The following is a 23,384-nucleotide window of genomic DNA, read 5'->3' on the forward strand; positions in this document are numbered from 1 at the left end:
CGAGGTAAAAGTTTGCATGTCGACCATTGTAGCGGAGGGGGCTTCTACAGACGCGTCACGTGATCACAGCCATCAACCAACATCCTGAGGTCATATACAGCGGATCCTCGAACTTAATTGGTGAATCTGACCCTTTTACCCAGTTTGATGTCAAAGAGGATGTTTCTTCTTTGATAATTGCACCATCATCCCTTTCATCGATATCTATTGATAAATCAATTAAGGAGCCTATTTCTGAAAGAATATTATGTAAGTGCACTCAGAGAGGCGCTGCTCACGTGTGGATGTGCGTAACCATTCATCAAATCGTGCGGCAAGAGGCGGTAAAATACATCCTGATTATTTCGTTTTCTTTTTTGAGATATTGCAAACGACTTTTATTTTTTTCGACGCCGGTTGAAATGATTTGAATCATTTCAGAGTCCTTTTTCATTTTATAACTAACAACAAGTTAAAAAGCGAAAACAAAAATTTTGAAAGTTTCGCATTTAAAAACCTTTTTGAATGAATGAATTTGGTGTTCATGACTTCAACCGTCTCATTCGTTGAAAACAATTAGGTTGTCATCATTCGTAAAAAAATTATTAAAAAATGATTATAAAATAGTTTGCTACATTTATGTTTAGTGTACGACAAGTAAAAATATTAACTGACTTTGGTGAAAACCACGCGTCGTTGAAACAAGGCTGCAAATCAATATTATGATGTGTTATGTAACATGTATTTGTATATTCAGCGTGGAATTCTCATTGTGATTATTGAAAGAGGTTTGACTGAGACGATGTCTTACACAGTTACCTAGTAAATCCCCGGTTCGCCGAGATGGTAGGCTACGAAATTCGAAACTTTGGAAAGTAGCCTATACAGCTTACATGTCGCCACTAGCTGGGAGAAGACGCAGTAGCCTACCACGTGCAAAAACAGCTACCCGGATGGAGAGCACGTGTTTGCACTCAATACACGAGTGTTCGTGCTCCATGTAGGCGGTTTCATAGCAATAAGACTTAAAATCATATGATAAATGATATCCGTTGTATATTTGAATGCATATGTTTTGTTAAATCTTGGTGGGTGTAGAGTGATAACTTCCCGAAAAAAAGAAAACATAGCATGGAAACAAGTGGTAATTGAAATAATAAAGAAGAAGAAAGCGCGAAGCCCTGAATGACGCAAGGTCTTCTTTTTGCCAACTGAATCGCTGACAAAGATTTACCATCAAGAAAAAATCCTGAAAGATGACTACCACTCAAAAATGGAACACAATTCTCGCAATCACTCAGCTGTTGGTGTGCCTCTTAGGAATTATTCTTAATGGCATCGTGATGTTCACAATTTTCCGAAATAAGCACAGGCGGATATCAGCGCAGACGTATCTCATCTTCAGTATTGCAGTGAGCGATTTTCTCTCGTGTGCGTCGGCTGTTCCTCTCTCGATAGCAAAGTACTTCTTAAAAGAATGGCCCTTTGGTAAGGCTGGTTGTCAAGCTTACGCCTTTTTGATATTTTTACTGACCCTGGTTTCCATTACTCACTTGGCCTGTATTTCAGCTGGAAAGTATCTTACTATCACTAGATCTCTTTCAAGGGACTCTTACTTTAACACGAAAAAAGTACTACTCATAATCTTGGCCTCTTGGATTTTCTCACTTTGCTTCAGTTTGGCACCTTTGGTAGGATGGTCAGGGTATGGTTTGGAAGGAACAAACATAACGTGCTCAATCAAATGGCATTCATCTCATCCAACTGATAAGGCATACTTTGGAGTTGTCATTTTTACCTGTTATCTTTTACCCTTGGCTGTGATCATGTTTTGCTACTTCAAAATCCACAAAGTTTCCAAACATATTATACAAAATACTCATCAAATGAGTGGGCTGGCCATGACCGCCACGCAAGTGCTTTTGAAGAAGCATCGCAAGTCAGCCATGTACTTTCTCGCCATCATCGCTGCTTTTGTAATTCCTTGGACGCCTTACATCACAATTGCCTCCCTTCTGGTGCTGGGTAAACTTATCAATCCTGTAGCTATCAGTGCAAGTAAGGTTTTTGCAAAAGTTTCGTTTTTCTTAAACCCAATGTTATACGCCATTTTCCACCGCAGGTTTAGACGGCGTTTTATTTTATCAGTTCCTAGATCGAGACGAGTTGTGGTGAGTCCTATCGGTTTACCATCAGTTTCGCGAACTTTAGCGCTTTGAACGACCCGGATGCACATTATTTTTTCACTCCATTTATATTCAAGACCATGTAAACAGTCACTGACTTTCATTTGCACCCTGTTAGTACCACAGATGTATTAGTGGAGCTCTCACGCGGGAACAGTAAGGCCTCCCTGAACATAGGCTTATTCAAACTTCTTTGCACACTTGGTCCGTGTATGTTACATAACACATATGTCAACTGCTGACCATTACAATCGCGGTATTTCGTTGCTGAAGATCTCAATGGGGTAATGGCTCTTATACGGCCAATGGTTAATTTCTTTCCTTTGTGGCTAAATGGAAAATTCTCAGGGATTTTTTTTTGTACGATTAACGGTCAAAATTTGTTAATTTTTACGCCCAAAGGCTAAATTACTTTGCTCTTTTGATGCTATTGTATAACCCCAGCGAGAATCTCAAAATAGCCCTTAGGAAAGAAATAAACGAAGGTGCGGTGTCACGAGTACTTGAAATGATAAAAGCATTTAAACGTAAAAAAATTTACTCATAAAACAAATTCTGTGAAAGATGATAGCCTTTAAAGCCACCTGTTTAATTTCTTTTGTGAATCGTTTTAAATGAACTCGTTTGTTTCTGACAGGTTTAAGTAACGGAGGCCAGAGCGGAAACTTTTAACTATTTGGAGCTCTTTTTTTAAGACTAAGAAAGCCTCTTCATGATTCCTATCAAGTTTTTGAACGCCTGAAGTTATAATTTTGTCTTCGATGTGTATGGTTGTAAAAATGTTCGTTTTTGTCCGATAAAAAACAACAAAGAAATGCAAGCGGTCTGTATTCATGTAGACCACTTGTCCATTGATATTATTGCCGTATGTTGCATGTAACATGCTTTGTATCACTGCATCAATAGCTAAATAAATGATATAAAAGTATAGAATAACAATAAATCCCAATGACTGGAAGGAATACAAATTTGTGTCTATCTATATAATTTGAAACAGATATCAGTGCAATGAAACAAGTCAGCGGCTCTCGCTTAAAATCTTACCAGATACTATTTTGCGACATTTAAAGCGCAATTTTCCTTTTGGTTGCATATTTACATATCATTTTTTTTCTCTGACTCTGTGTCGTTATCCCTCAATCACGACTGAAAATTTTCACTTTACGCTCACTCCCCGACCCCTAACGACGGCCCTTACCCGTTGATGGTTCCTTGTTTCAAGAGCATGGACTGCATAAGTCAAAACTCATTTTCAAATTGTCTCAAATATTTCACACGACGCAAAAGAAATGTTCTTAACTTCCCCGCAACCTCTTATATCTATATATTGGCTGCCATTCTGGACGCAGTTTTTTCCCCAGGACCTCTCAGATTTCGAAAAAGCGGTTTTTTAAAACCGATTAGCCACTGGAAACAAATTTTGATGCATAAGATGATTAAAATGCCTTCAAAAATGCGGTCCGTTCGTCATGTTATAAAAGTTTATCCTCTATTTGAAGTGTTTAAGCGACATTTCTTAATTTTTCTTGAATTTATAAAAATTCAATGCCGCTATGTTTGCGACCGGAGCCTGGATGGGAAGAAGTTATTAGATATTTGGATCAGAATGAATTGTTTACTCGCTTTCTTTGTAACAAAATATAACCGAAAAGCAAGCTTACAACTACATGTGCATTCGTCAATAGGCTTTTTTCCATTCAAGAATTCCTAAAAGCTGCAATATTTTATTTCGTTATGATTGTGATAAATGAGTGTTTTTTGTTTTCATCCTTGTTATCATTATTATTAGAGTGCTATTATTTTATTTATCTTTTTTTTTGACAAAAAGTTTCAGGCTTGTATCGAACCATGTTTTTTTGTCGATGGTCCATTATTGGGGGCTACTTTATATCCAAGATACCAATATTCTTTTGTTATTTTAATCCCTTATCTCGAAAATGATCATGATCATGTTAAAAGAGCCTGCCCTTTCTACCGCTGAAATATACCCTACCTATTCGCCAGTTAATGTTGGGAAACTAATTTAAATTACAAATGTGTTTTATTTTGTATAATATTTGCGATCAGTCTTGCACGGGAAAGACAGCTTGCTAATCAAAGGAAATCTCAGCGTCTTTTGCAATTACTCTGGAGCCAAGTAAAAAGGAAATTTTAACGTTATTACCGCGGATAACGACAGTTCTATTAAAAGCGTAATGTGTCTCCTAGAAGTTCGACGTCGAAGATTGATGGAAATCATTCATTTGACTGAGATAAATAATCTTCGCATATAATATTTCGGACAGAAGAACACAGTTTTGCATCGATTTTTATCGCCAGCCATGAAAACTGCATTACAGCATTGAATTAAAAAGTTAGAGTGTAGAGCGTATTATACAGCGCGGGACAAATCCTCGGTGATAGCCGTGGTGACAGTTTTTATTGAACCACGTTATTTTTGAGGCAGCAGAAAGAATTTTTACTAATGCGTTGGTGTCTTGACCGCTCATTAAATTTTTTTGACTTCTTTTGTTGGCATTTATTTTATTTTTAGAGTTTTTAAATTTTTGTAACTTCATTCTCCAGGACATTATCGAGCAGGAGATGAAAAATTCTGGAAATCAGCTCTTTTAGGAAAGGAAATATTAGAAGGAAACCATCTTATAAGGTTTTTTTTATAGCTCTGTGGCTTATTGGCTCATCTGAGCTTGATATTACGCCTACGCTAAACTTCTGCAAAGAACAAGAGGATGATCGAGTAAATGTCTTATTAACAAAGTACCTTTTGCTCTGGATACTAAAGGTTTTGTTGTCAGCGTTCTTGATTGGTTACGGATGGTAGAGCTTCATTTATTGTTACTGATTTACTTACATAACTGCATTTAAATTATGGCCCGCTTACGTGAGGTCAGATTACCTACGGACTCCTGTGGCAAGATTCGAAAGTTTACGTATGTTCAGATGCAGATCTTGGCGAAGTTCTATCGCGTTTTTGCGTGAGGTTACGTAAGAGTTACGTAACGCCGGTAGGTAGTTTAAGTGTCGTTTTTGCTAGATAGTTTTCTTTTGCTAGTTGACCTCAACAAGGGCAGTCGTTTCGTTGGTTTTTGCTAGCGCCGTGGTACTTTTGTAAGAGAGTTTTTGCTATCGGACTTGGTTACATTACAAATTTCGAATAAAATGTACCTAAATACTACACGTTTACACGTTTACTTATTTACACATCTTTCATCTTTACTTTTGTCTATACGAGAGTTATTAAACGTGCATTCAAGTTTGGCGTAAATATGTAGTATTTACTGGGCTACAAAATCAAAAGCAAAGCCAAGTTATCACTGGCGAGCGCCTCCCTTCGTGGAGCCTTAGCTTAATAACGAAAATCATTTTGATAATATTTCCTACTGCAAACGAAATTCCGAACCTACTCATCGCCTTTTGATGGTTTTAGTGACCTAGAAAAGCGAAGAAATAAAAATTTTCGCGCGCGCGCCAACATTGAGCAAAAACCGTATGGAGCCTCCTTAGGTCGACTGATAACTTTAAATTCAGCCTTTAACGAAAATGTTCTTCCGCCCTTTATTTAACAAAACTCTCAATGTTAGATGCGGGATTATTGGGGCTCCGACCAAATCTTTGTTTCTTTTTGCATATATTAAAATCTGATGTAAAATTGATCGCAAGAAGATTTTTATGTTATTCGTCGGCCGGGAGGTTCCTATTGGGAAAAACTGTTCCCGAGGATTTGAGTACCAAAACAGAGGTCACAGTTTTTTCCAATACGGACCGACCTAGGCTGGTGAATAACATTTTTATTTTTTCTAAAACGAAATGCAGGTTAAAAGAACCAGAATGTGATTACGACAAGATCCTCCATAAACTGAACTGATGGTAGTCACAATCTGACACCTGTCAAGTAGAGAGCGCGTGAAAAATAAAAAAGCGCATTTACATTTTTGAATGAGAACAAGTTGTTAATCAGCTTGATTTGCTTAAAATATATTGCCCTGCTGGAAAAACAAAACTTATTGACGAAAAATGGCAACGGATCTAGGGATGTTCTCGGTGACTACGAAAGCGTTACCGTGCCCGTGGGCAGAGATAGGAAAATCCGGACCGCGTTAAGAGCCAATCAGATTGCAGGATTTGTTACCGTGCCCTCTGAGAAAAAAAATTTAAGCACTGTATGCTCAAATCTTAAGGTATTTCTCTTTTTTTTCCTAGAATATTGTCGAGGAGCAGATGGAAAATCTGGAAATAATTATAATAATAAAAAAGCAGGACATGGAAGGGAAGAATGCGTTGTTTTTTTGTTTTGTTCTATGGTGAATTTACTCATCTAAACTTGTTAATCTGAACCCGGTTGTTCAATAGGCTGGATAACGCTATCCACTGGATAAATCTCTATCCGGGGGACAAAGTAATACATTTTGTTAACACTTATCCGCTGAATATAGCGATTTACTTGTTGGAAAGCGTTAGCCGCCTTTAAACAACTGAACCCAACAACAACATCAACATTTTCCAAAGGGTTTCAGGACTTCCGCCAGCAACCGAAATGAATTTATCGCTAAATCCTGGTTGCGTTTACGTTCTTTTGCATAGTCACTGAGTGCATAAGGAGTTATAAATTGATTATGCCTCATGTAAACACTAACCAAAGTTTGGTCTTGTTTGCGGAAAACCTTCAATCAGTCACTACGATCTAGGTTTTGTAATCTATTGCATTTTTTGATTTTTCTATAATTTTATCTCTTACAGAGTGACCAATGAATAGTTCAGTTGCTTTAACCAAGAACCGAACCAGACGGACTATGATCCTAACGGCTCCTTTCTATCAAGAATACGGCGAGTCATGCCGGTTTAACATACATTTACCGAAATCGAAGGCCGATGTTATTTCGCAGTTATTTGACCATTTTAGGAGGCTGAATCCATGTTATGTATAGGCTGTTTAAAATATTATCATTTTCCCACCAAAAAAAACTACGGGCGTTCGAAGTACGCATGCACCTTTTTTCCCGTTAATGAGTCTGTAACATTCGTTCAAAAGCGTGGAATTTGACACCTCCCTTCAATAACAGTTTTTTTTACCGAAATACAACTGATGTTAATGTTTCTTTGCGACCCAATCTATTATACATTTTTTCATTACAATTATTTACGATCAGAGATGAATTAATGAGGTCATCCGTTAGTGAGGAGAATAGTCTTCGTATTTAGTTAAGATAGCAACCATTTTTGTTGCTGTTACTCAATAATTCCAAATTGTTTATCTTTGCAGTATCTTCTATGTGGTCAGCGACTTTAACTTGGTCTCGTGGTCGAACTTTTGGATCAATATCAGTATCTGGGCAACTGCCCACCTACCCCTCCCCTAAACCAAATTGATCACAAGTTAGGGTTAATGTTGGGTTAGGGGAGGGGTAGATGGGCAGTTGCCCAGATACTGATATTGATCCGAATTTTTCATCTTTCCATCCGACTGACAACATTCTTCTTCCTCTGATAATAATTGTCAATATGATAAGAGACTGCTAAATGTTTTCACGGATGAGGAAAAATCACCTGCCATGACTTGAAGTATAAACAGCTTTGAAATGGAAATTTTGGACATTTCTTTGTTCTAAGATAAGGATTTGGTAAAATGCTATTAAAAAAAAGTTGCTTGGCCACGTTGACATGAATTTGATGAAATGAAAATATGGAATTCCTATCCTACCAGAGTATTGAAACAATCCAACTTTGAGTTGAGAGGCTGCTTGAGCCAACCACAACTGCTACATGTTGAAGAACCAAACGACGACGGCGACGCCGTCAACGACGTCGGTTAAAAAAAAGGCTTCTATTTTACCAATGAATCTCAAGATATTCTAAGGTAATTTTGTTTATTTCTCATTGTCAAAACTATCTGAAAATTTAAAATGGAACACAGCGTTAAATTGTAAATAGAATTTGAAATATTAGCAGCCGTCGTTCAAGTTCTCCAGAAAACGCATTTCACGTTGCTGTTTTGCAGAGGATGCAAAGAAATTTACAAAGATTTAAAACGCATGTGCCCAGCCATTGTTCTGCTCATTAAACTCTTTGTTTAGTTACGTTCCCGTTGCCGTTGCCGTCGTGGTTTTCTTAAAATCCCTACTGACTAAGATGTTGTAATTGGTCCGGTTTTTTTTGTAAGGAGTTAAAGGCAACATTTCCCTTGGAATGCTCGTCTTCTGATAAAGTACCTTTTGACTGCTTTCGTCGACCCTCTCAAAGGTTCAGGCGCCTTATTCCCTTCAAGGTGACTCATTCTCCTTAGTTTTTGGGAGAGACATTTCTTCAGCAAAATAATTGACGGATACGTCATGGCAGACAGGTATGAAGTTCTGTTTGCAGGTTCAGCCAGCCAATTAAGAGTGAGAAGAATTCTTGGAATCAATGGCGTGGCATTTCAAAAGTATTTAAATGAACATAAGATACTAACATTTTCCTGAGAACGTATCTCCCTTCTCTTTGTGCAGAAAAAATCAGATTAAAAGAACACATAATGAAAAGAAGGTCTTGTAAATTCAAAATGAAGTGATCGTACATAAGAACGATAGATTAAGGAGGTGTACTTTCCTTACCCTCAGGAACACAAAATGAATATAGGGCACTGCCACCCACCGATCCTGTTCGAGTGGATTGCCACACGAGCACGCGATGAGCTCTTATTCATTATAAACTGGAAGACTCCAGGATTTGTATGTACAAAGGGAAAACATTGAATAACAATTCTTGGCAAAGAATTTGTCGCAATCTTTATCATGCTGAAGTTAACTTTAGAAAGGATATTATAAGAGGACATCAAATAACCTGATATAAGACAACAAAACAACAACCTGCAAAACGCACAAAAAATTGTATATTGCATCGCAAGTTTTCCTCCATTTTTGTTTTAGATGACAATGGAGGAGTGTAAAATTAAAGATAAAGGCCATAATAAGAAAGAAAAACACACCGGAGAAAGAAGTGCATTGTTTTTTCATGTTGTTATGCCAAAATTTAAAGCGAGAAAGAAGCAACATGAACAGCGGCAAAAAAAGGTGGAATACACTAGGGGTTCTTTGTGGCTTGCAACTGAAAAAATATAAAAAAATCTTCAGCAAACGGAAATGAAATAACAAATGATCAAAACAGAAAGAGTGGCCGGGAAAAAAAGGCGCGAGCAAAGGTCTCCGACAAAGAACGGATGTGATTTGACTTAAATTGCTGACAATGTAAGAAAGTAGAGAAAAAAATTAATCATTGATGAGCTCCGAACAAAGAACAAATTTCTAACTATCTCAAGTCCCCTTCCGAAGCTTTCAACAACTTACCTTCCGATTTCTTGATCATTTGTTTTACCCTGATCTACGAAGAAACGGGTTAATGCGGAATTTATTTCTTAGAGGCCTACTCCGCATACAGCTAAGATGAGCAATGTCAATAGCTGCCTGCGGGAAAAAAGATGATGAGGGTGGTAAAGGATAAATTTGGTCGTCAAACAGGAAGACGTTATTCATTATCACGCGCGGATATTTGTTAATTAGATCTGCAATCCCTTCAGCATAGACTACCAAGTCCTAACTCTTTGTCACTTTGGTTTCCTCGAGTCTTCGCTGAAGCAGGGTATTTATGTTAGCCATTTGGGACTGAAGAAGGTTTTTTTTGTAAATGGACGGACTAGATGGATCTATTTACGTAAATCTCGTATGAGTTAAACCGACTCGTAAATGCAGTAATTGAGGGGTTTAAATTATTTTTAAGAGCTTAGAGTTAAAAGCTTAGCTATTTAAAGCGCATATCAGAAAGATTGCCTTTCTAGGAAAAAACCATGGAAAAGAGAAATTGAATCAAATCTCGCCCTATTCATATTGATTGTAATAAAATTTCCAATCAAACTCGACCAAAGATATTTTTCTATTCCTCAAGGGTATCACGCTCTGATTTTGAATTAATCAAACCCTCAACACCGATAATTTAGCACGACAACAGCTCTTTTTTTTCACAAAAACAAACGACGACACCGGTAGCGGCTAAGTATAATCGCCGAAGGGAGAGCAGTCTTTAAGGGAAGATCTATCATAGCTGAATAAATAACGGTTATAATTGAAACATTAAGACTGCCATGTTGTTAAGAGATCACGGAAGGGGAAAGGATAAGGTTCTTCCTTGAAACTCGAGGTTTTTGCAAAAAGAGAGAGGGAGGATGGATACAATGAGCAAGTGGAACATAATCTTTGTGACTGTAGAGTTCACGGTATGCTTGTTAGGAATCACGTTTAACACATTAGTAATTTATACAATTTCCAAGAACATCTACCGTTTATCTCCTCCGACGTATCTCATTCTTAGTATCGCAGTGAGTGATTTTCTTTCATGCTCCATCGCTCTTCCGCTGTCGATAGCCAAGCACCTTCAGAAGGAATGGCCATTTGGTGTGCGTGGATGTCGCGCTCATGCTTTTTTGATATCTTTTCTGGCACTGGTCTCCATCGCCCATTTGGCCGCCATTTCCGCGGGAAAATACCTGACTATCACCAGATCTCTTTCAAGAAACTCTTACTTCAACAAGAAAAAGGTGATGCTTATAATCTTGTTTTCCTGGATGTACTCACTTGGCTTCAGCTTGGGGCCTTTGGTTGGATGGTCAAGATATGGTCCGGAAGGTACAAATGCCACATGCTCAGTACAATGGCGATCGTATTTACCAGCAGATCAAGCATATTTTGGAACTGTAACCGTTGCTCGTTATTTTTTACCACTGACTGTGATAACGTTTTGCTATTACAAGATCCACAAAGTTTCTAGGCATATCGTTGTCAACACTTCGCGGATGGGTTGCCTAGCAGTAACTGCGACTCATGCTCTCTTAAAACGGCACCGTAAATCTGCCATGTACTTTTTAACTATCATAGCCGCATTTCTAATCCCGTGGTCGCCTTACGTAGTGGTATCCTTCCTTCTTGTCTCAGGGATCAACATAAGCCCCTTGACGACAAGTTCATGCAGCGTTTTTGCCAGGATATCGTTTTTTGTCAATCCAGTACTCTACACCATCTTTCACCGCAGGTTTCGTAGACGTTTGGTTAGATCAGTTCCTATAACCAGACAAAATAGAGTGGTGGGACCCACCGGGTTACCTTCGACTTCAAGATCATTAGCTCTTTGAATTTCACAGATCGGTTGTTCATTGCTGTTGGCACTTAACTCTCATTGAGAGATAAGTTTTTCAGAGGGTTTGAGAGCGAAAAGATCGATCATCGATGTGCATCAGCCTGTACTTATTGTACAGTTTACACCGCTTGACGTTAAAAAGACTGACTTTTATTGGCTCGCTTTTTTGTATAAGTAACTGAGTTTCAAAATCCTCAAAATGACTGATCTTGTACATTTGATGAATTTATTCATTGTCATTTCGTGTTCCTGAAAGTAGCACTTTAGCGTATGTTCTTGTGAAAAAGACGTTGCAAGTGGTGCGTTGATCACAGGTACCAATCGGCTAACGTCAGCTTCTAATCATTGACAAGTTGACGACGACGACGAAGTTCGGAAGTTTACCTAAAGGGAGCATCTTCAAGTGTGGGAATGAATATAACTGTTGGATGATACTTGTCTATTTTGATGGCCAAACATTTTAAGGTAGTTGGTTAATAAGCAGTTCACTTCTATTGAAAAACGTTAAAACAAAAAAATGTAAGTGTGGCCTTTGTCAGCACCGAAACTAATTTTTCCCAAAAATAAAAATTTTTCCTTTCTCCCCTAGTAAGGTTTTGAAACTGTTCATTATAAAACATACTCATGGTGATAAGAATACTCACCTTCGAATGTAATTGAGCAAAATCTTAAAACCGTTTGCTGAATGCGACTCGTGGTCAATCTCGTGCTTCCAATTTATCACGTTGTGTGTGTGCGCCTAGTTTCTTCATATCGAGAAACTTTCGCATACTGCCCATACGATACTTTTCTAGAACGTGGGGAATCCTATGATGCCCCCTCAGATTCCGGCCTCTGGGCGTTAAGTCCTGCGTTAAGCGCTCTAACTTTTAGGTTTTTACCAGGAGTTAATAAGACACCCAAACCTTGAGATGGCTTGATATCGCTAGAGTAAAGTCTAACGTCTGTCAAGACGAAGAATCTTTTCTCTGACCAAATACAAAATAATGTGGCCCAAAAAAGAAAAAGAAAAAGGGATTTAGCTCAGATTTAAGACAGTAAGGACCATAATTTTGGACCTAGACAAACTTGTACATCGGAAAACCGTGGGAAAAAAGGCGAAGCGAAAGAAAACGTTCCTTACACGGGAGACTTCCGGGTCGAATATTTGTCTTCGGCAAGGTCACGAGTTTTAACTGCAGAATCAGGTTGAAGGGCGCGAAGGGAGTGAGTGCATTGAAAAACCTTTACTCTTTGAACTATGCCTGCTGCTTGTCTCTTATTTAGGAGTAAATCAAACTTTTTATCGGTTTTTCTGGTAATCTTCCAGGTTTATTGGATGTATGACATAAATATATTAAGTATTTTTTGTCAGCCAGACTGATAAATTTATTCTTATTTTGTGATCGAGACGCTGATTCTCAGTAAACCTGTCAAAAAGTGCGATAGACCAATCAAAGCACAGTAAACTGAATGAAATGTAGGTCATGAGAGCAGAGACTGAAATTTGTCTTAACAAATGAACTCAATGGCACCGAGAACCTGAGCAGAAATCCAAAAAACATTGACTAGAAATAACGATACACAAGGTATAAAGGCTCAAACTATAAAGTGCAACAAAATTCTTCAAACTGGACAGAGAAAACGAACGAACTTTGTGGCCAGAATTGGACCTTGGAATCAGTTTTGATGTATTCCGGTACTCTTTCAGCGAAATAAAGGTCAGTTATAACATTTTTAAAGATATTATTTACTTACATTTTCAGGAAGTAACTTTAAATTCTCAAATAACATTATTACCGCATTACGACAAAAACAGCAGGATCGAAAGACAACAATACTGTCTTTTTTCAGTAGCTTAAACGCTATCGAGCTATTTTTTCACTCACAGCACAATATTTCCTTAAACGAAATGTTTTCTACTGCCTCTGCCGGGTTAAGGCTTTCAAGTCCTTGTTAAAACTATCAACAATCGCGGACAGCAAACTAAATTATTCCCTTGTAAAGAAATTCTTCGATAAAATTCTGTATGAAAACGCTTCTAGGTTGTTGCTAGAAATTTTTCTGAAAGCAAAAACATGGCATCTTTCCATTCTCGGCGAGAAAATTGGGAAAATGCAGTCGGTTATGTCTGAAGTTCTTTCACTTTTACCGCGCAGCGAAAAAACTATACATTCAGTTAGTTAAACTATATGTTAAATGGAAAATTTGGTAAACATTACAAAAATAATGTCTTTCTCGTTGTTTTCGGTGTTCAAAGCGTCCTCTCAAACCAAAGGTTAAAATGAATTAAAATTTGGAAATTCTAGACATCTGGCGGCTATCTCTGAACAGAGATGTTTCAGTTTTCTATGGGTGGGCGGCACAACAAACGATAGATTTTTGGCCAATTAAAGCGCGTGCGTTGTATCTAAGTTGTTAAAATGTTATGTAAAAATCATCATGACCGCAAATATCCTAAAATTTGGATATGACAGACAAGACTTATAGATTGCATTCGCAAGGTATGAAAATAATCTCCACTTTTTATCTTTAGTAACAACTTTGCTTGTTATTTTACCTTCAATTCAACGGGGAAATTAGGGTCAAGATGATGGAATAAAGTAACAATAATGACAACATTAAACAGATAACAAAGTAATTTTTAAAATTCAAGGTGCAATAAAAATCAAAATCTTCAGAAATAAAAGGAGGAAGGAATAAATTCTGATAGTTTTATTTGCAAACATCTTACAGAATACAAATTTAAAACCTTTTCTTTTTCTTATTTCTATATACTTCCAAGAAGCATTCAACATTTCTGATCCAAGTAGCATGCACGAAGCGTTATCATGTTAATACTTAGTGGAGCGACTTACCATAGTGCTTCTTAGCGTAGCTCAGAGATCGACAGAGCATTGGAGCTCTGAGGTTCGATTCCTCGTGGTGATTCGGCTTTTTTTCTGTATCCCACGTTAGGGATGAGAGAAATAATATTTTCTTGTTATTGCAAAGAGCCCTATCCTCTCCCATGACTGTATGACGAATCAAATATTGAAATAGAGAGGAGAAGAGGCTGTACCTTGTGTGTGTGTGTGTGTGTGTGTGTGTGTGGAGACCGGTCTGGTCATTTAAAAAATCATTCAGTTCCTCTTTTTCACCGGCTAGCCAACAGCAGGACCGTAGCACTTTTTCACCATAATATAATCCGTCTATTTGCGGTGCTGAATGTTTCGATGGTGCCATGTCATATTTATTGATACATATTGCGAAGGACCATTTGTGTTTTCAAAAGTAAATCGTTACAGCAGGCCATCTCGAAGAGTGATAAACCCCTGCCATTGCGTTCTTCATTACTATACGGCTCTCAATATCTGGTCAATCCCTCCGAGAATCATTTCCCATCTTTGCAGTCTCTTTGAATTGCCAGAAAGTCCTTTTTAGTAATTTGGTCCATTGTTTATGTAAGACATTCGCTTTACTATCACTGTGATCAATTTTTAACTCGTGAATTGTGCGCATGCGTAAGAGCGAGTTGTAGATACGATGTGGGGAATGGCATTCGCTCGCTCGCTCGATTGGTCGATTCCTGTAAACTTTTTTTCGATTTTAGGCTTTTGAGTGCATTTGATAGTTTTTGGCGAGCAAAAAACAAACGAAATGATGATCTTTGTTGCTAAGAATAGTGGTGGGGGGTGGGGTGACAAAGAAGCCAATGATAATCTTAAAAGAGTTTTTTTTTCGTTTTAGTTTCAACAAGAGGCGCCAGCGACTGGCAGGCATGCAAGGATTCACATTGGAATAACAGAACAACCTTCGTTTTTCATAAAATTGTAATTTACAATCCTTGAACTTGAAAAAAATCCGAAGATTCATTGAAAATATCCTTTACTGCGAAGCACTCGGAGTTTACAGATGTTCAAAAGCTTTTTCTGCTACGGCGTGAGATTGAGGACAAAATCGATCATTACGCTTCGTATCGTGTGTTTTTCCTGTGTCAAGCAACAGAAGATGCCGGCGACTAACGAAATTACATGTTAACACGAAAATCAAATAACACCTAAACAAACAATTTTAGCTACCGATTTTCAGTGAATTTTAAAAGAACAATTTTCTTTTAAGTTTCAAGACAATTTGAAGATTTAAAATACATATTAAATACTAAAATACGAAAGTTATACACCAAATAATTGATAAATAGGCCTGAAATGAAATTCTATCTTGTTATTGATTCAGTATGTTGCCTAGCACGTGACTAAAATCTACCCGGGCGGAGATCCAAAATGACGGTGGCAGTCTTGGCTTAGTTATATCACTCAGAACTCGTTCCCGTTTGTCTCATTTGATAAAGAGGGAATCGTTAATGTTTACATTAAGACAGTATTGCCTTGATTTTCCAATATTTACAATGATAGACAGTAAATTTCACTTTTCACCTACATTTACTTCCAACCTTTTCTATTGAACCAGAAACAAAAATGATATATTTTTAAAACACATGACATCATCCACCCTTGTCAAATGCAATAGTATGATCATTTCAATTGTAATGCCTTCTTATCCCAACGTTACTTTGTTTCTTTGCTACATTAGCGAACACTGAACTACTGCTCGTACTCCAGATATGACAATCAACCACAAAATTCCCTAAACCAGATAACATTAAACATAATCCAAGAAAATCATGTGTCAATTCACGAGTTTGCTCACAGAGCACTTTGATTAGAACCATCAGCATACGTATCATGTCAGATTTGGAATGCAGTGAGAGGTACTTGTAGATAGCGCAGGTATTATTATTAATTATAATATGGATATTATTTATGGAGTCAATCACTGTCTAAGCTTGACAACAAACGATTTTCCCCAAAAGGTGGCTCGCTGACAGATAAGTTAAGGGGTATTCTGACTGAAATCGTTAGCGATTAATATAAATATAGTCAAACAGGTGAATATTTGGTCTTGTGCAGATTTTATGGGACGTGAGGTGTCCCTATCGAGGATGGCAGCTTTCTTCGTGTCGGAAAACGTAGCTCAAAGGCTAATTCCATGCAATACAGTCGAATATAGACGCCAAAATGAGATGCCTTTTAGGACATAATATTTCGTTCGCTAAGTAAACAAAAGAAAACTCATCCGAAACACGGAGGGGGCTAAAGTGTTGAATTTTTCTTACCGGGGCTTCTACAACGTACTTCGTTGAAGTAACTCTGAGATCGATCATCAAAATTGGGATTCTACTGAAAACAGAAATTCTGCAGAAAATGATGCCCTATCAGGAGTTATCGGGATGACGGATATTTGGGTAAAGAAATATAGGGATACGGGATATTTGGGCGGAAAATTAAAGAGATACAGGATGTTTAAAAAAGATTCTGGGATATCGAAGATCCAAGTTCTCATTTTTTAGAAGAAGTGGAAGTGAAAAAAAAAAAAAAAAAAACTTTCAAATGCGATTTTTTACATTTTGCCATCAAATATTGTCAACATTGACAATAGGTACCAATATTGGCTCTTGTCCGAGAACAACTCTTCCCTTCCCTCACGGCTTTTTGCATTTTGCACCACTTTCCCGGTTGCTTTGAAGTCGCCTCAGTCCTTCAGCAATTCTTTACAGAATGTTACTTAAAAGCATACCATCGATAAACATGATGTCTTATTTGCACGTAATTTCTGTTTAAAATACGAAACGCCCCCGGAAAATTTTATATTCGTTATCAGTTACCTAAACATATCACGCTCAATGACGTCATGACGGTAACTGGCATTATAGGGATACGAACAACAAGAATTGACGGAATACGGGATATTTTGGCCTAAAATTGATGGGATACGGGATACTCAGACCCCCCTAATGGGGCCTCGAAAATGAAGCAAACTGTTGAGGTGAAATGGCTTTATTATTTCCGCTGTCTTTCGTGAAGTTTTATCTTGTAAAAGACGAAGATGTTTCACCATATTGCCTTCTTCCTCCTTTAGCAAAGTCAAACCTGTGATATCAACCTCTCTTTAAGGGGCAAAAAAAAAAATCATATCAGTTCAATAGGAGGAAGCTACAACTCACATCATGAGTCACAATTGGAGGTAAACATTTCATTCTTCCCTATACTTTTAGCTTGCTGTACTGCCCAATTAATTCTATAACGAACAGCTGCGGTCACCCAACACGTGCAAACACTCCACGTTATTTGGCATGCACGTTTTACACGTGACAACCTAAAGGAATTCGACGAAAATAGTGAACTGCGTGGTATAATTGAAAGGATGCTGTGATGCAATATGATATGTAATGATTAGGTGATTGAAAAGGTATGTTTGGACGATGATTAGGTAACTAAGAGTGTTGTGGGCGAACGGTGTGTAGGAGAAGTTGTAGCGCTAGCCTTCCTGTTCAACCTGATGTTACTCTGAAAAAAAAAACTGAAAAAAGAACAGAAGCATTTACCCAATCAAAGATGCCAGTTAAACACGTTCTAGTAAACGTAGGGTAAAACCGAATTCTTTCGAGATTTTATGCGTTCGAAATAGGGATATGATGTAAAGGCGATTCAGCTTACAATAACCCTATGGTACGTATATGATCTCGGAATATTAAGTGGGTGTTAGACGTGGAAAAAGTAAAGCCTTTCTCTTCAGGCGTAAGACCTAATTCTAAGGAGCTTCAGTTGCTGTTCATATTTCTTTCTCATGGACAATTCAATGCTAAATTTGAGTAATCCATAAAAAAATTTCGTAGATTTAATTGATCACTAAATGTTTTGTGTGGCCAATGGAATCATGAAATTTTTGTAGAATTTTTAAACGGGCCCCTGATGGGGAATCGAAAACAGTTTTGCTTGATAGCAACAGGATTACACATTTACAGTTTTGGACTGAAGAGTTAAAACTAGTTGTTTTTCTCGATTAGTGCGATATTTCTTGTTTTGTTAAAAAAAAAAAAAAAAAAAAAAAAGTTTCGAAAAACTGTGAACGTGACTTCCCTTCGCTTTTGTAACGGTCTTAAGCAATTATAGTATAATGAATATTCATTTCAAACCGATCATTCGTGGAATAAAAGTATTATGCTTCAATTTAAAGATATAAAAAGGTATTTGGCGCGAAAACTGCATCCGCTCGAAGAATAGAATCTGTCGTCATCAACTTAGAAAAATCTATACCGTCATCTCAATGAGTTTGTTTTAGCTTGTCAATTGATTCAATAGAAGATTTAATGCAAATCTTGATCCTTTAAATATTGCTTTGTTTTATTAGAACTTGGGCGCGGGTCGTGGCGGCTGCAATATTTTAACTTTGCAAATGAAAGTTATTCAAGAAAAGTGAAAGGACACTTTTCAATTCATCATCCATCTCAAAGTGCTTCATGCAATTATATGCTCATCATGAATTGGTTGCCACAGTTAGGGGCCTCATTACGTAACAACGACACATTCAAGACTTTTTTTATTTGTGATTTAACATGCAATTGAAACTTATCTTGTTAGCAGACTTTCATCAAATTCAGATTTTTCTTTGCACACAAAATTCATAAAATAATTCCCCATGTGTCTACAAGTCCTGTTTTTTTTTCTTGTTCAGAGTTGGAAAAATGGTTGTGTGTGGTATAACCTCAAGTGAAAATGAAGGGGCCAAAATAACTAATTACGTAATAGCTTTAAGGCCGGCAAAACCTGTCTCGTCGTCTGCTTAAAGATATTAAAATAAAACTCACGATTTTCTTCCCTGAAGCAATTAAAAATAACTTGTAGTTTTACTGCTGGTAAATTTTACTTCGGACCTCCTAATTAACAAAGTAACCTTACAAGTAAAGATGAAGGGAAGAATTTTTAAACTGGTCGAAGCGCTATTCTGTCAACTCTGCAAACTATGTTTAAGTTAAAAATTGCATTGAAATATTGGCGTGATTCATAACGAAAAACACTAGCCATGATGTTTTCGTATAGTCATTGCTCGAAAAGTCAATAAAATATTACTTATTACCGCCCTCAAAGCATCGGAGGGCCGGGATTTGGCGTGGAAGGATACATCGTGTGGGTTCAGTTACATCTTTTCATGCAACCAAGAAATATTTTAATATTTCCCAGTAACCGTGTGGGCGTGGAAGTACTGTGTAAAAACAAAAATTGATGGTATTTGATCAGGGAGAAAACTCCCACAAGAAAAAATAGAAACGATAGGGAAGTTTCACTCAGTTACATAGAACGATCTCATTGGAGAAGGAGTCACAAACGCTCAAAACATTTTTCTCACGTACTGCAAAGACCAAAATGCTTTTAGAGCGGACAGGAGAAAAAGAAATTCTATGGTAGTTCGTGATCACTACTATTTCTTCGGGCGCCAGACGCGGTATATGGTAGTATTCCTGATTGACGAAACACGAACAAGCAATTGCAACGAACCGGGAGCGAATGGTGAGCATTTGATGCATCCAATTTAGGAGTTTTGATTTAAACTTTATTATTCACTGTCTTTCACTGAAAGAGTTCAATTATGAACTCTCTCCCCTTTACCATGAAAAGAAATTTGTCTGAATTAAAAAACGTGAAGAAAATTGCCATTGACGGACCATGACGTGAAAAGGAAATATATAACAAAGCTAGGAAATTCGTATAATCAAATTCAATCGCGCGAGCGTGTTTCATGTTCCTTTCGTGCACGATTATGCCGGCGCAAAAATATACCTCAAGCAAATACATTTCATCTGTGATGACTGCGAAAGTCCCTTTCGGTTAAGCGGTGATTTTTAAGATTTTCAAGGTGGGTTTTCCTTTCCATTCTGATTGAGGGAAGTATTTTCGTATAATCCCCTACTACTCTAAAACAAAGCCGTAGGCCCAATGTCACCTTTGTTTTCTTTATTCAAGAACTGTGTGCATAATGAGTGTGGGGAAGTGTAGAAATCTTTCAGGATTGAGATAGACCTTTATGAGCTAAAAAATGAAAAGTAAATATGCTAAACGATACTCTATTTAGAAAACAATGGAAATCTAAGCCTTAAACGCGACGAAAGGAATTTTCGATCGATGTATTAAACAACGCGATACGAATGGGGGACTGGGAAATGGAAACTATATTTCCTTACTTTAAGTTGAGCTTCGCCACTTTCGAACTATCTTTAAGCCGGTAAAGATCACCTTAAAGTGTGATATGTCTCAAAAGTATTGTTAATTAAAGAGAAGTTTTTGTATTAAAAATGTTAAATTTCAGAATTTGCAAACAGCCTCACGTTCATTACTAGACGTGAAGTCTAGGAAACAACGCTGCAAGCATGGTAACTCTCTCGCACGTTTTGCTAACAAGCTAGAAATTCTGACCTTCTTCGTTCCTGAATAGCAAATTTAGCATTTCTTAGAATGCAGCACGTGTAACGAAGTACTTCTTTGTCATTTTGCTTCGTTTTAAGATAAGGTTTTGGTAAGCACGCGGTTATCTGGCAAACCTGATGCATGTACATGAAGACTTTGAAATCTCCCTAGGCATGCTCTGTGATTTTTATCTAATATATTGATTTTATAGTACATTTTAACTAAAACTACATCTCTCTTTTTTCCTCAAAAGTTTTAAATCAATGAGAAACAAAATTTAGAAAACCTGCATTTACAATTTTTAAACAATTGGTTCATTCGTCAGCTGTGCTGTCATTGGGATATGAAACACATGGAAAGTTTGTAAAGCACTCAGGAAACTTGGTTTGCTCTCGGCTGCGCCTCGAGCAACTGTCACGCTGTTATCGTGCTCTCCAAACTTCCAGCGTGCTTCGTATCTCGATGTAACGACGAGTGAGATTTATGGTTTTCAAAACTAAAGAAAGCAATCATACTAAGCAGCAGGAATGTAAATGTCTTATCTCCTGGAGATTTGAAATTTAACTGATTTTATGATTATTATTTGTTAAGATTTTTGTGAAAAAGCAAGCCAGTCAGGAGCAAAAAAGAACGACGAATTTCGATCTCTTTAATGAAATGTTTTAGGCGGCACTTTGTAAAGGGCATAACTTGCAAACTTTACCTTCAAAATGTAATCGTAACCCAATGATAAATACAATAAGCACCTCCCAACAACGATAAGTCTCGACGGGTATGTGAAGTCTTCGGTAGAAAACTAATTAAATGCCCCGTATAGTTGAAAGAAGTATGCGACTAAAGGAAAGAGGGTTGTTTAATGGAAAAAAAATTAACATTTAGTTAATGGTTGGGAAAACCTAGGCGAGACCAGTATTATCTGATGACACTCGACAGCGGGATTAAAGGTCTGAAATATTCAAGAAAATTGCTCTACAATGATTTTTTCCCAAACAGCAGACATTTGTATGGGAAAATTATTTTTAAGATGGTATGGTTGGAATAGACAGCGGCCTAATTTTGTTCTATTTTGTACTTCCAAAAAAAAACAGTGTTTAACAGTTTTTTTTTTAAAATAAAGATTCACTTCAGAATCCATCAGCAAATTAGCTGGTTGTACCCCACATAGATTTATCACCATAGGTGATGTGTTTAACACACTAAATTTGTCGCTTCCGTCTTTAGTTCGTTATAAGCTATTAAACGAGCTCATTGGACAATATTTATCCGGCGCTAGAAAACAACTTCCTCTGGTCTAAGAAATACATTTATTATACAAATCAAAGTTAGTTAAGTAATGGTCTTATCGTGCGGCGTTTTCAAAAACGTTGCGAAACGCAAGCCTCCTTCATATCGTAAAGGAAAGCTATTTTCTCGTGTCACTAGTAAAAAATTCTCACCAAAAGGAAAGCGTCTTTAAAGATATTTTTTTGAGCCGCTTATAAAATTCTTTGCTTTTGTTGTAGAAAAAAAGAACCTTCGTCAGAGAAATGGACGCCAATAGCAGTTGGAGCACAGTTTTCGCAGTTATCAAGTTTGTGGTTTGCTTCTTTGGAATTATTTTAAATGGCTTAGTAATTTTGACAATTTGCAAGAACCTCCGTCGTTCATCACCACCAAGCTACCTCATTCTCAGTATTGCGGTGAGTGACCTCGTTTCTTGCTCAGTGGCCATTCCATTTTCGATTGCATTTTACTTCCAGAAGCAATGGCCGTTTGGTATGGCTGGATGTAAAGCTCACGCCTTCATGATTTTCCTTCTGGCACTCGTTTCCATCACCCACTTGGCTGTAATTTCGGTGGGGAAGTTCCTTACCATAACTAGATCTCTTTCCAGAGATTCATACTTCAGCAAGAGGACGGTCTTATGGATAGTCTTTGGCTCTTGGATGTATTCTTTAGTCTTCAGCGTGCCACCGTTATTAGGTTGGTCAAGATATGGGTTGGAAGGAACCAATGAATCATGCTCGATCATCTGGGAATCGAAAGTTCCTAGTGACAAGGCGTATTTTGGAATAATATTCTTTGCTTGCTACGTTTTACCTATCACACTTATTGCATTTTGCTATTACAAAATTCATAAAGTTTCTAGTCATGTCGTCGAAACTTCTCTACAAATAAATAGGGTGGCCATGACTATGTCTGAAGCTCTGTTGAAAAAACATCGTAAATCGGCCATGTACTTTTTAATTATCATAGCAGTTTTCCTTTTCTCGTGGTCTCCTTATGCCATCGTATCCTTCATGACAATTTTCGGGGGAAGCGTTGATGCTGTTGCTACCAGTGCATGTAGCGTTTTCGCAAAGACATCATTCCTTGTCAACCCAATGCTGTATGCCATTGTGTCGCGGAAGTTTCGACGCCGAATGATTCAGGCGATTCCCATAAACAGACCAAATCGAGTGGTTGTTCCTGCAGATGCTTTTCACCTAACGTCTGTAGCACTAGCTCTCTAAGTGCTATATTCCTTGACCGAAACCCCGATTGACTCCTGATTTGTAAACAAACCGGCTCGATTGGTATCACCAGATGATCACCATTCAATTTACAAGCACTTATTCTCTAAACATTATCTCTTAAGGTACCATAATACATTGGACCAACCAGTGCTATCGTGACTTCATATTTTATTGTTGACTAAGCATTCTTATACAAGGAAAGCATAAAACTTGCCTAACATTTCCTATAGTTTTGCGTGCACTCTGCTACTATTACACGGTATTGGGTGTAATAGTTCGATTTTTAAAATTCTCTTTCTGAAATG

The 23,384-nt window shown here is 37.5% G+C and overlaps 3 protein-coding genes across 3 annotated transcripts; all 3 read left to right on the forward strand.

The window, feature by feature from the left end:
- Positions 1 to 1,235: 1,235 nt before the first annotated feature.
- Positions 1,236 to 2,198, forward strand: LOC131775722 (melanopsin-B-like). The gene has a single exon (XM_059091852.2). It carries the CDS (start codon positions 1,236 to 1,238, stop codon positions 2,196 to 2,198), a length of 963 nt encoding a protein of 320 aa, XP_058947835.1.
- An 8,158-nt stretch (positions 2,199 to 10,356) lies between these two features.
- Positions 10,357 to 11,319, forward strand: LOC131775720 (melanopsin-like). Its single transcript, XM_059091849.2, has one exon. The coding sequence runs from the start codon at positions 10,357 to 10,359 to the stop codon at positions 11,317 to 11,319; it is 963 nt and encodes a 320-aa protein (XP_058947832.1).
- An 8,309-nt stretch (positions 11,320 to 19,628) lies between these two features.
- LOC131775706 (melanopsin-like) lies at positions 19,629 to 23,076 on the forward strand. Its single transcript, XM_059091834.2, has 2 exons — positions 19,629 to 19,690; positions 22,087 to 23,076. Exons 1-2 carry the CDS (start codon positions 19,688 to 19,690, stop codon positions 23,074 to 23,076), a joined length of 993 nt encoding a protein of 330 aa, XP_058947817.1. The 5' UTR covers positions 19,629 to 19,687.
- The last annotated feature ends 308 nt before the right edge of the window (positions 23,077 to 23,384 follow it).

The sequence above is a fragment of the Pocillopora verrucosa genome, chromosome 14, assembly GCF_036669915.1.
Source record: "Pocillopora verrucosa isolate sample1 chromosome 14, ASM3666991v2, whole genome shotgun sequence".
NCBI lineage: Eukaryota > Metazoa > Cnidaria > Anthozoa > Scleractinia > Pocilloporidae > Pocillopora > Pocillopora verrucosa.